Source organism: Cotesia glomerata, linkage group LG5, assembly GCF_020080835.1.
Source record: "Cotesia glomerata isolate CgM1 linkage group LG5, MPM_Cglom_v2.3, whole genome shotgun sequence".
NCBI classification, from domain to species: domain Eukaryota; kingdom Metazoa; phylum Arthropoda; class Insecta; order Hymenoptera; family Braconidae; genus Cotesia; species Cotesia glomerata.
The window spans coordinates 24,482,027-24,494,138 of NC_058162.1; the positions used below are offsets into that span (position 1 = coordinate 24,482,027).

The 12,112-nt window shown below is 31.6% G+C and overlaps 2 protein-coding genes across 2 annotated transcripts in view; both read left to right on the forward strand.

Moving 5' to 3' along the window:
• LOC123266154 (BTB/POZ domain-containing protein At1g01640-like) overlaps positions 1-10,532 on the forward strand; it is a 15,636-nt gene extending 5,104 nt beyond the window's left edge. The window contains exon 3 of the mRNA XM_044730182.1: positions 10,504-10,532. Within this exon, the coding sequence (XP_044586117.1) occupies positions 10,504-10,532 (29 nt within the window). The remainder of the gene's footprint in view (positions 1-10,503) is intronic.
• A 329-nt stretch (positions 10,533-10,861) lies between these two features.
• Positions 10,862-11,479, forward strand: LOC123266155 (speckle-type POZ protein B-like). The gene has a single exon (XM_044730184.1). The coding sequence runs from the start codon at positions 10,862-10,864 to the stop codon at positions 11,477-11,479; it is 618 nt and encodes a 205-aa protein (XP_044586119.1).
• The last annotated feature ends 633 nt before the right edge of the window (positions 11,480-12,112 follow it).

Consider the following 12,112-nt stretch of genomic DNA (forward strand, 5'->3'; position numbering starts at 1 on the left):
CATATGGTTGTATATGATTTTCGGAAATTAAAAAAAATTTTTGTAAATTTAAAAATTAAAAAGAAACAATTTTGGAACATCTATTTGAGTGATGCGTGATTTGCAGAATTTTCACTTTTTATGAAATTTCACAAAATCTATCTACTAGAGTTTTAAAAAAATTGAGAGGTACACAATGATGCACACCAAGTACGTTCCAAGTGACTATTTTAAGTACAACAGAAAGCCACGAGGCATTCAAAAATATAACTATCGACCGCAATTTTTAATTCCTGCACGACTCATGATCCAAAGCATCAGAGGAGATGCCTTTACGATCGAAAATTTTTTTCGCCTCATTTTAGCAACATATTTTTAGTATTATAGCCTTGTTAGTTCACGGAATCAAAGATATTTTGCATACTATTGTCGAGATAATTTAATGGGAGATTAATTCCATACTTTTTCTAAAAAGTGATTTACTGCAATAGAAACGGAAAAAAACATCAAAATAGGTCAAAAAATTTTCCTGTCCGTCATGTATGAAACCCCGGAAACACTGTAACTTGTGAAAAAATCAATTATTTGAGTTAAATTTTTTTTTTTTTAAATTCTAATCGACGATTGTAGGTCACTGAATGCGAATGGTTAATTAATTCAGTGTCGTTTTAATCCTAATTAATAAAAACGAAAACTACAAGAGGTGTATATCTATATATATCCATGTAAAATTAACAATTTTCAAACTTTTTAACTTCCCGCTAAAAATCTGAGATCTTCAAAAATCGGGAAGTTATTGTTTACCGTTTGGCAAAAATCGAGTTTTCATCCAGATACTCGACGATTTGAAGGTCACGAGGAAGCTTCCCTGACTACCCCCACGATGTTTGTCACTAATGTCTGTATGTATGTATGTGTGTGTGTGTGTGTGTGTGTGTGTGTGTGTGTGTGTGTGTGTGACTATGTGACTCGCAGTTCATATAACTTTTGAACAGTTGAACCGATTTCATCGCGGTTGGTGCCATTCGAGAGGCTACGCTGAACTTAGATTTCCTGAGAATTTGAACCGATTCGGACCGATGGATTTTAAGAAATCTTGAAAAATCTTAAAAAATAAAGAAAAAATCATTTTGAAAGTAGTTTTTGGAATATCTTTTAAACGGCTCTATCGATCAACTTCAAAAACTAAACCGCCCTTAAGCTTGACAAACCACGCCGATCGGCGTCAACCCGATCAAAATCGGTTGATTCGTTCGAGAGATAGCGTGAACGAAAGAAAACCGAAAAAACCGAAAAGTGTTTTTTTCACATAACTTCGTCATTTCTTCTCGGATCACTTTTGATGACATAGCATAATTTATAGAGCTTAAAAAACCGCGTCGATTATTGCCGATTATCGCGTCGATTATTGCCGCCAAAAACGTAGAAATCGGTTGAATTAGTTCAAAAGATATCGTCAATAAAAGATTTGAAAACAAGTGTTTTTTAAAATCACTGCGACATTTTAACTTCCCACTAACAAAATCGAAGATTTTCAAAAATTAGGAAGTTATTGTTTTCACCCTGTTTTGAAAAAATCGAGTTTTCATCAGATCTCGACGTTTTAAGGTCATAGGAAGCTTCCTGACTACCCTCGCGATGTTGTCACTGTGTCTATAATGCATATATATATATATATATATATATATATATATATATATACATATATATATATATATGAAAAAATGAAAATAAAAAGAGCTAAATAAAATTTACAAATTAAAAAATCTATGTAATTAAGTATTGATTAATTATAAGAACATAAAATCAAAATATTACACATACATATAGAGCAAATATACTCTCAATAGTTGGATCTTTTTTCAACTCTACCTTTTTGATAAATATTCTTCCACCAAAATTTAAATCTATGTATTAATTAAAAATTCAATAATTTATTTTTTTTTCTGTCTACTGCTATATTCTTTTCAATTATTTATTTTTTTAATTTAAAAAACTTTTTTTTTTTTTTAAACTAAATACAAAAATTTGTGTATTTATATTAGACTGGGCCAAAGAAAACGACTATTTTTAACTTCCCGCTAAGAAAATCGAAGATTTTCGAAAAATCGGGAAGTTATTGTTTCACCCTGTTTTGCAAAAGTCAGAAGTTTCAACAGATCTCGACGTTTTGAAGCCCTAAGAAGCTTCCTGACTATTTTTACGATGATGTCCGTACGTCTGAGGTGTGTGTGATGATGATGTGTGATGATATTGTGTGTGTGTGTGTGTGTGTGTGTGTGTGTATGTATGTAAACCTCTTATAACTTTTGAACAGCTTGACCGATTTAATCGCAGTTGGTGTCATTCGAAAGGTCTCCGCCAAACTTAGATTTCCTGTAAGTTGGAACCGATTCGGACCAGTAGATTTCGAGAATTGCAAAAAGTGAAAAAAGTTTTTCATTTTTTTAAATATCTCCGAATTGGCTGAACCGATCGACCTCAAAAACTAATCAGCTCTTAACCTTGAAAACCCGCATCGATCGCCACCAAAAGCGTCAGAATCGGTTGATGCGTTCGTGAGATATCGTTGTCGAAAAAAGTGTTTTTTTGTAATAACTCCGAAATTTTTCATCACATCAATTTTTTTGTTCAGAATTATTTATAGAGCCGCTAACCGCGTGCAAATCGGTTAATTCATTTAAAAGTTATAGCAGTTTGAAAATTAAAAAAATCGTATTTTATCGAACTTTGATAAGATTTTTGAGCCCGAAGAGCTCAAAAGCATAGGAAAGCTTATCTCTTTGAGCTCCGGAGAGCTCAAAATAACTTACATAAACTGTATTTTTGAGCTCGAAGAGCTCAAAAACATCATAAATACAATTTTAAGCGCTTAGGTACGAAATGAGCGGGAAGTTGCAGGGATGGCCTTCAGGGTCAACCGTTTTCCTAATTTTTTTTATTTTATATCTTTTTGTAAAGAAATAAAATTTTTTTTCTTAATAGTCTTATGAACGTGGACTTGGCGTGATTTTTTTACGGTGAAACTGTTTTTGTTCGGATTTCAGTATTTTTTGTAATTATAATAAAAATTGACAATTTTAATTTAATATATTTTCGGTGGCAAACTATCCCCTTTAAGCTATAGTTCATGTGAAAGTTATTCTTGCGCCGCCTGGCGTGTGTAATTGCAAGCTGTCAAATATCTTTTTTTCACTGTAGTTTTCCATCTATTATAAGATTAGCATGCATCCTTATATTATTTAGTCTCTGGCCGTCCGCTTTTTACATAAGAAAAAAGTTAAAATCTAAAAATCTGGGTCGCTATAGTTTGTGCTGATTATTTTTAATAATTTTAAATAGAAATTATAAAGATAATTGATAATAATCAAGTAATACGCGTAATAAAAAGCATGAACTACTATTATAAAATATCATATAAAAAAAAAATCAAAATAAATTTGAAAAAAAATTTGTAACCTCAAAAAACCGTTCTGCTTACGGTGTATACACACTCGGTAGTCTGGCTTGAGAACGGAACTTGGCGCCAGACTCTAGCGAGTCTGTTGATAAAATAAATTATGATTTTTTTGCTATAAATTCGTAAACCACCGAAATGTCAGTCCCCTGGGCTGTCCCATTCCCACAATTAAAACTTTAAGATTAAATTTTAAGTTATTCGTCAATAATATATAACTTGGTCCATAATGTTTATAAACTTAATTAGTTAACTAACAATCTACTTCAATAAAAAGTACCGAAAATTAATTTGATTCATTAAATTCATTAAACCAAAGTTTGTCCCAGGCATTTTAAGATCAGTCCCCTGCCAAAAGTTCAAAGCCAAAAAAAAATCCAGCGTGTTATTTTACCTTTTGTAAGATTTATAAGGATCTAACTAGCCTTGAGTTAATAACTATAGGGCTGTTAGCGCTTTATCGGCATTTTATTTAGTGTCAAAGCACCGTTTGTACTGGAAATATGTGTCTGGGCCACTTCAAAACTCAGTCCCCTGGCAACTATTTTTATTTATAATTTATTTATAAAATTGGATCCATAAGTCTTAATATTATTTTAATTAATGTAAACATTCATTGAGAACTTAAAAGTTGAATGCATTGAAATAGTTTGCTTGATTTTTTCAATTTGATAAAAAATCAGTCCCACTGTGGCAATCAGTCCCCTGTGATGTTATATGGCAAAAGATACACAAATATCGAAAAAGCAAAAATTAAATCAGCTGTTTATTTATTATGATTAAGCTGATAGTTTTGTAGCCCTTGTTAATTTTTAACTTCCCGCTACGAAAATCGAAGATTTTCAAAAATTGGGAAGTTATTGTTTTCACCCGTTTTGCAAAAACCGAGGTTTTCATCAGATCTCGACGTTTGAAGGTCACAGGAAGCTTCCTGACAATCCCCGCGAGGTTGTCACGGCGTCTGTGTGTGTGATGTGTGTGTGTGTGTGTGTGATGTGTGTGTGTGTGTGTGTGTGTGTGTGTGTGTGTGTGTGTGTGTGTGTGTGTGTGTGTGTGAAAGTATGTGAACCGCTTATAACTTTTGAACAGCTTGACCGATTTCATCGCAGTTGGTGCCATTCGAAAGGACTTGACCAAGCTTAGATTTTGAAAACTATTTGGACCGATTCAGATCAATAGATTTTGAAATCTTCAAAAACTGAAAAAAAAAATTTTTTTCAAATGTGGTTTTTTTGGAATAACTTTTAAACGGCTTGATGTTTCAATTCCAAAAACTAATCAGCTCTTAACCTCAAAAAATCACGTCGATCGCCACCAGTCCGGTCAAAATCGGTTGATTCGTTCGAGAGATATCGTGAACGAAAGAAAAACGAAAAAAATGTTTTTTCGGAATAACTCCGAAATTTCTAGCGCGATCAATTCAAAATTTAAGATTCTTTGTGAGGCTTGAAAAACTGCGTTGAATGCTGCCAACCGCGTGAAAATCGGTTTATTCATTCAAAAGTTATTGCGGTTTAAAAATTCAAAAATAGTGTCATCAAATCCTATCAGATTTTTGAGCTCGAAGAGCTCAAAAGCATAGAGGAAAGCAATCTCTTTGAGCTTGGAGAGCTCAAAATAACCCATAAATTGTATTTTTAAGCTCGAAAGAGCTCAAAAACGTCATTGGTGCAATTTTAAGCGCCTAAGTATGGAATTAGCGGGAAGTTGCAGGGATGGCCTTCAGGGTCAACCGTTTTCCTAATTTTTTTTTCTAATGGAAATCAATAATATATTACATACCCTAGGCCAGTAAAATAAGAAAAGTCTCCAGATCACATGTAATTGTTGGCCGAGGCGAAGCCGAGGTTTACAAGCATGTAATCTGAGGCTTTACTACGGCCAAGGTATGTATACTATTATTCTGCTCGACGTAGCCGGAATGTGGCAACTTTGTTTAGCGCAGCGGCCAGAAAGTTGCCACTTTCCGGCCGGAGGCACAGAAAAATAATAACGATCGGACAATTTTGTACATATTTAAGACGTCACTTACAGAGACTCACCCATATATTAAAGTAGGGTCAAATAAGTTTTACTTTGAAACCTGTTCAGCTACTGGGTACTTTACCTTATTAATATATTTACTGAAGTAATTGATTAAATAATTTTTGTTACAGAAATAACTTCTACCTATCACAATGAGCATTGAAGAGAATCAATCCACGGGTTATGTAAAATTCATTTGGCCAGCTAAACTTTGTACTTTGTCAGAAACAATTTATTCAGATCGTTTTCAAATAACAAATCTTGAGAATGTTAATTTCCACATTGGCTTGAAATTTCCATGTGCATTTTCAAATATCTTTACTTTATGGGTTGAAAAATCAAGTTTAGAACCAGCTAATGCTATGATCAAAGGTGATCGTTGGTAATGTTGAGGCGCAAGTTGAAGCTAATAGTTGGAAGGACTTGAGTGTATATTCAAAGTAATGCGACTATTTCTGGAGCTGCAAAACCCGACAATTATATGATCCGATCACTTCGTGTTGACTATTATTTCTGTGATATCAACATTACGTGCGAGATAATTTGGAGAAGTAGCATAGATAGTAGCCTTAACTACAAATCCGTATGATGAGATTCAGAGGTTCTACAATTCTGAAAGAACTCAGTGATGTAACAATTATTGTTAACCAAGTTCGAATTCCAGCGCACAAAGTCGTTTTAGCAGCTCACAGCGAAGTAATCTCTAAAATGCTGCAATCTAAAAATGAAAGAAGCTAAGGACGGTGAAATAAATATTAAAGATCTAGATCCAGAAGTAATTTTTTGAAGTATTGCATTATTGTTACAAAGGGAACTACGAAGGCGAGCTATGATTTTCTGACAGCTTTGCAGGTGCTTGAAGTCGCTGATATCTATCAATTTATCAAGCTCAAGAAAATTTGTGAGGTGACTTTGGGGGGACAAAGATGTTTATTGGTAATGCTCTTAAAATAATTGACGCAGCTGATGATTATAACGCCGTTGATTTACGCCGTAAAGCTATTCAATTCATAGTTCAGCATCGTAAAATTACTTGCATCCGGTGAATTCAAGGAGCTGTTTTTTAGAAAACACGAACTGGTCTATGAAATTGTTCAAGCTCTCGGCGATTTGTGAAATGATAACTTTATTAAAATTCACTTTTTTATATAAGTTTGCGCTCAAGTTATTCTAGAAATATGTTTTAATTTTACTTAAAATTAATATGAAGAAAAAAAATTATAAAGATTTATTAGTATAAATTAAAATAAATATTTTTGTATTTTTATAAGATTTATAGAATAAAAAATAATATTTTATAAAATTACCTTAATAATAATAATAATAATAATTATATCTCTTACTAATCCTCAACTCGAACTTATTTTTAGTTATTTTATTAAGGGCCAGTTTTTTCAAACCGAGATAAAATTTTATCCAGGATAAAATCCACAGATTCGGTAGAATCTGGCGCCAAGTTCCGTTCAAATCCGTTGTAAACGGGCGCCGAACTACCGAGAGTGTGTTTACTGTAAGCAGAACGGTATTTTGAGGTTGCAAAATTTTTATTTAATTCTACGGTACTTCTTGTTCCTAAATTTTATATTATAACAGTAATTCATACTTTATTTTACTGATATCAATTAATTATATTCAATTATAACAATTAATCTACTTTAAATTATTAAATTTTATCAGCACAAACTATAGCAAGCTCAAAAATTTCGATCCTGACTTTTTCGATGTAAAAAGTGACATGCCACAGACTAAGTAATTCGACAATGCATGGTAATCCTCCAATAGATGGGAAACTACAGTTAAAAAAATAAATTTCACAGTTTGCATCTACACCTGCAATTATTTTTACATAAACTGTAGCTTCAAGGGGATAGTTTGCTATAAAAAATGCAGCCAACTTGAGATTTAAGTTGGTACCAATTGCAAATTTTATTATAATTACAAAAATCCTGAAATCCGAACAAAACAGTTTCACTGTAAAAATCGCGCCAAGTCCACGTTCATAAGATTATTAAGAAAAAAAATTTTTTTTTCTTTACAAAAGATATAAAACAGAAAAATTAAAAATCCAAGTAACCGATATGATTGTATATGATTTTCGGAAATTAAAAAATTTTGTTGTAAATTTAAAAATTAAGAAAAAATTTTGGAACATTACTTGGTGTGCGTCATTGTGTATTTCAATTTTTTAAAGTCTAGTAAATAGATTTTACGAATTTCATAAAAAGTAAAATAGTTTGCAACCACGCACACTAAATACGTTCTAAATTTTTTTTTTTAATTTTTAAATTTACAATAAATTTCAAAATCAATCATATCAGTTACCTGGATAATTTTTCTATTTGTATATCTTGTAAAGAAAAAAATTTTTTTTTCTTAATAGTCTTATGAACGTGAACTTGGCGCGATTTTTACAGTGAAACTGTTTTGTTCAGGATTAATATGCCAGTATATCTACAAACATGAAATGTATATTGGCATCAGATGAAATTTTATCTCGGATTGAAAAACTGGCCCTAAAATTAATAAAATTTTTATTTTTGTTTATAACACAGAAAGTTATCTTCAGTCGACAAATTTTCTCTGCATGTCTTGGGATTCCCCTTAATCATTATTGAAATTCGCGCATGCCACGTGATCGTTATTTAACGCGTGGCATTTTATAACGTCGTATTCTGTTGAACGGATCTAAGTAAAAGAGAGACTGACTGTGCCTTCACATATAATTCGATAATTTGTAAGTTTCAAGTTATAATTATTATTCTTTTTAAGTGTAATATGTAATTATATGTATTTGAACATGTCATATGTTATTATTTACTTAGATTGATAATTGGGTAGTTAATTTTTAATTTGTAATTTAATTTTAGGTTATTCAAAAAGTAAAAAACTAATAATTTTATTTTTTAATTGCAGACAAAATCACACAACAGCAGATTCTGAATAATTTTATTTGTGATAACACAATAATTATTATTTTTCATATTAATTTATCTGTATTTGGGTGAGTTATTGTTATCACTATAATTTAAGGTTAAGAACGTACGAGAGCACTGAGATAACATTGACAATAAAGGTTTAATTTTTTTTATATGCAATCTAAATACTTGAAAATAAGTTCTGGAAATTTTATAACACTTAAATTAGTAGATACTTGATAACTTTTTAAAATAAACTAAGTTTAAAAATTATTTTGAAAAAAATGAATTGATAAGTTTTTAGAGATTTTCAAATATGGGATTTTTTATTTATAAACTTTACTTGTCATAATTTATTTGCTAAGAATATAAAAATTTTCAGATATCTCTCAATTCTAGTGGCATAAAAATTTAAATGGTAATAACTACAATATTTAATGTATAAAACAAAAATCCGTCTGTTACTGCTTTCCCTTTATCACGCAAGTCAACGCCTCTATCTCCTTTATACACTGATAAAAAAATTAACTTGACTCAAGAGCCAAAATCTTGAACCAAGAAAACCATTTTGAAGAGAATGATTTTCTTGAGTCAAGAGAATGAATCTTGAAATAAGAACATTTTATTTAGACTAAGAATAATTTCTCAAATCGAGAATTTATTCTCTTGACTCAAGAATAGTATATTACACCCCTTGGGAAGGAAAATAAGAAAAGCCTCAGATCACATGTAATTGTTGGCCGAGGCGAAGCCGAGGTCAACAAACATGTGATCTGAGGTTTTCTTTTTTACTTCCCAAGGGCTGTATATTTTGTCCGAGGAAGGAGGAAAGCGGCAACTTTGTTTAGCGCAGTGAGACCAAAGTTGCCACTTTCCGCCAGAGGGGCAAAAATCATTTTTCTGCCCTCCGGCCGGAAAGTGGCAACTTTCTGGCCGCTGCGCTAAACAAAGTTGCCACATTCCGGCTACGTCGAGCAGAAAAATAGTATACACACCTTGGCCAGTAAATAAGAAAGCCTCAGATCACATGTTTGTCAAACTCGGCTTCGCCTCGGCCAACAATTACATGTGATCTGAGACTTTTCTTATTTTACTGGCCTAGATATGTAATATACTATTTCTTGCTCTCCTAGCCGAAAGTACGCTCTTCCTGGCAGCAATTTACTCCAGGAAGAGCAACTTTTATGGCCTGCTCTAACGCATGCGCGCTACGCATATTTTCTGGCTCGGCAGCACAGAACCTCGCTTTCTTTCGCAATTTCGTGGCGCGACCGGCCTATACAGCGAGTTTCAACTGTATATATAACAGTCACAACATCGTCTGTATGTAACATGTCAGCGCATAAACTAGCCGAAAAATGTCAAAAAAATAAAAATAATTTTTAACTAGATCATTGTTAATGAACTATTTAATAATAATACTGCACAAATAATTTATATAAAAAGTTTAAAAAATAAAACATAATAGTTTTGTGAATTTTATTTGCTTTTTTTTTATATTTTGATAGTTAGTAAAGCAATGTTTATAAAACGATCCATGTACTCTACAAACTTGTAATAATTTAATTTCAATCTTTCTTAGCCGTCGAATTCTAATTAAAAACTAATTTTTAATCAACTTAAAAAAATAAATTCTGTAATTAGAATGAGTTTAAATATTTGTGACAAATTCTGTGCATGATATCACTCTTAATCGGAGCATTTGTTAGTAAAGTTTAAAATAACAATTTTTTTTCAATTTATTAACTTTTATTTTTTTTTTTCTTATACCCGCCCCGACCAGCAAAGCCTCGGCTTTGCAAAAGTCGCGCGGCGCCCCCCTCACGCCCGGCAAAACCTCGGCTTCGCCTCGGTTTTGCAAATCCCGTTCCACAGGGTTGCGTACTTTCGGCTGGAGAGCAAGAAAAATAGTATACAACCCATGACCAGAATGTTGGATTTCCTGGCTTTGGGTTGTAATATACTATTCTTCAAAATGTTATTCTTGGTTCAACAGTTTGGCTCTTGAGTCAAGTTAATTTTTTATCAGTGTACTACCCTGCTCGTACTTCCTTAAGTTTATTAAATTGATATTTTATATTTTTAATATATTTACTGAAGTAATTAATAAAATAATTTGTGTTACAGAAATAACTTCTTATCACGATGAGCCTTGAAGAAAATAAATCCGTGGGTTATGTAAAATTCGTCTGGCCAGCAAAAATTTTTTCTTTGTCGAAACAATTTATTCTGATCATTTTGAAATTAAAAATCTTGAGAATGTTATTTTCAACATCGGGTTGAAATTTGCATCTGGATCAACAAATAAATTTGATTTGTGGGTAGAAAAATCAAGTTCAGAAGCAGCTCATGCTTTTAATCAAGATGATGGTTGGTAACTCGCCGACTCAGACTGTTACTAATGATTGGAAGAGGTCCTGTTATATTTCAAAATCGATGACTGTTTCTGGACAAACACTAAGTCGAAATTTGTATGATAATAACTATGGTAGTACTCATTATTACTACGAAAATCCCTATTACGTGTGAGATATTTTGGAGAAGTAAAATAAATCGTAATCTTAACAACAATCTGTATCATGAGGTCCAAAAGTTCTACAACTCGGAAGAACTTAGTGATGTTACAATTATTGTTGGAAAGGTTAAAATTCCAGCGCATAAAGTTGTTTTAGCCGCTCACAGTGAAGTTTTCTCAAAAATGCTGCAATCTGAAATGAAAGAAGCTAAAGAAGGTGAAATAAACATTGAAGATCTTGATCCAGAAATAATTCTTGAAATGCTGCATTATTGTTACAAGGGAGAGACTAAGGCAAGCCAGGATACTGAAGTAGCGTTGCAGATGCTTGAAGTTGCTGATATTTATCAAATTTTTAAGCTCAAGATTATTTGTGAGTCTACGTTGATGGACAATATGTCTACAGATAATGTTCTCAACATAATTGACGCAGCTGATGATCATAACGCAGAAGATTTACGCCGAAGTGCAATTACTTTTATCGTTGCTCACAGCAAAAAAGTTTTGGCTTCAAGTAAATTTCAGCAATTGTTTTATAGAAAACAAGACTTGATGTTCGAGCTAATGTGCGCTGTCGGAAACAAATAAAAAAAATTATTAAGATTTTTATTTTTTAGTTTTATAAGTTCAAGTTTCAATTATTCATCAAATATGTTCATTATATCACTATAAATTTATATAAAAATAGTTTACAACACTTTCTAATATTAAATTCAAATATCAAGACAACTTTGTTAAAATTCACTTTTATATAAGTTTGCGCTCAAGTTATTTTATAATTATTTTTTATTTTACTTAAAATTGATATTAAGAAAAACGATTAAGATTTATTAGTATAAATGAAAAAAATAAATATTTTGTACTTTTATAAGATTTATAGAATAAAAATATTATTCCTTACAATTCTCAACCTGAACTCTTTATTTTTTTAATAAAAATTAGTCAAATTTGTTCTGGGATTCCCTAAAACTCACGCGCTTCGCGCTATGAGGCGATGCAAAAATAAATAATGAAAATTAACTCAGTTTACAAATGTATTTTGTTTAATTTTTGTAAAAATAAATAAAATAAAAAAAAATATATATATGCTCAGACAGATATGTATTGAAATAGATAACTATAATAGACATTAATAATTATGATGCTGAAGTTAGCAGACAGCTGTAAATTTTTAAAATTTTTATTACAGATGATCAACGATAAAAAACATATTTTAATGCA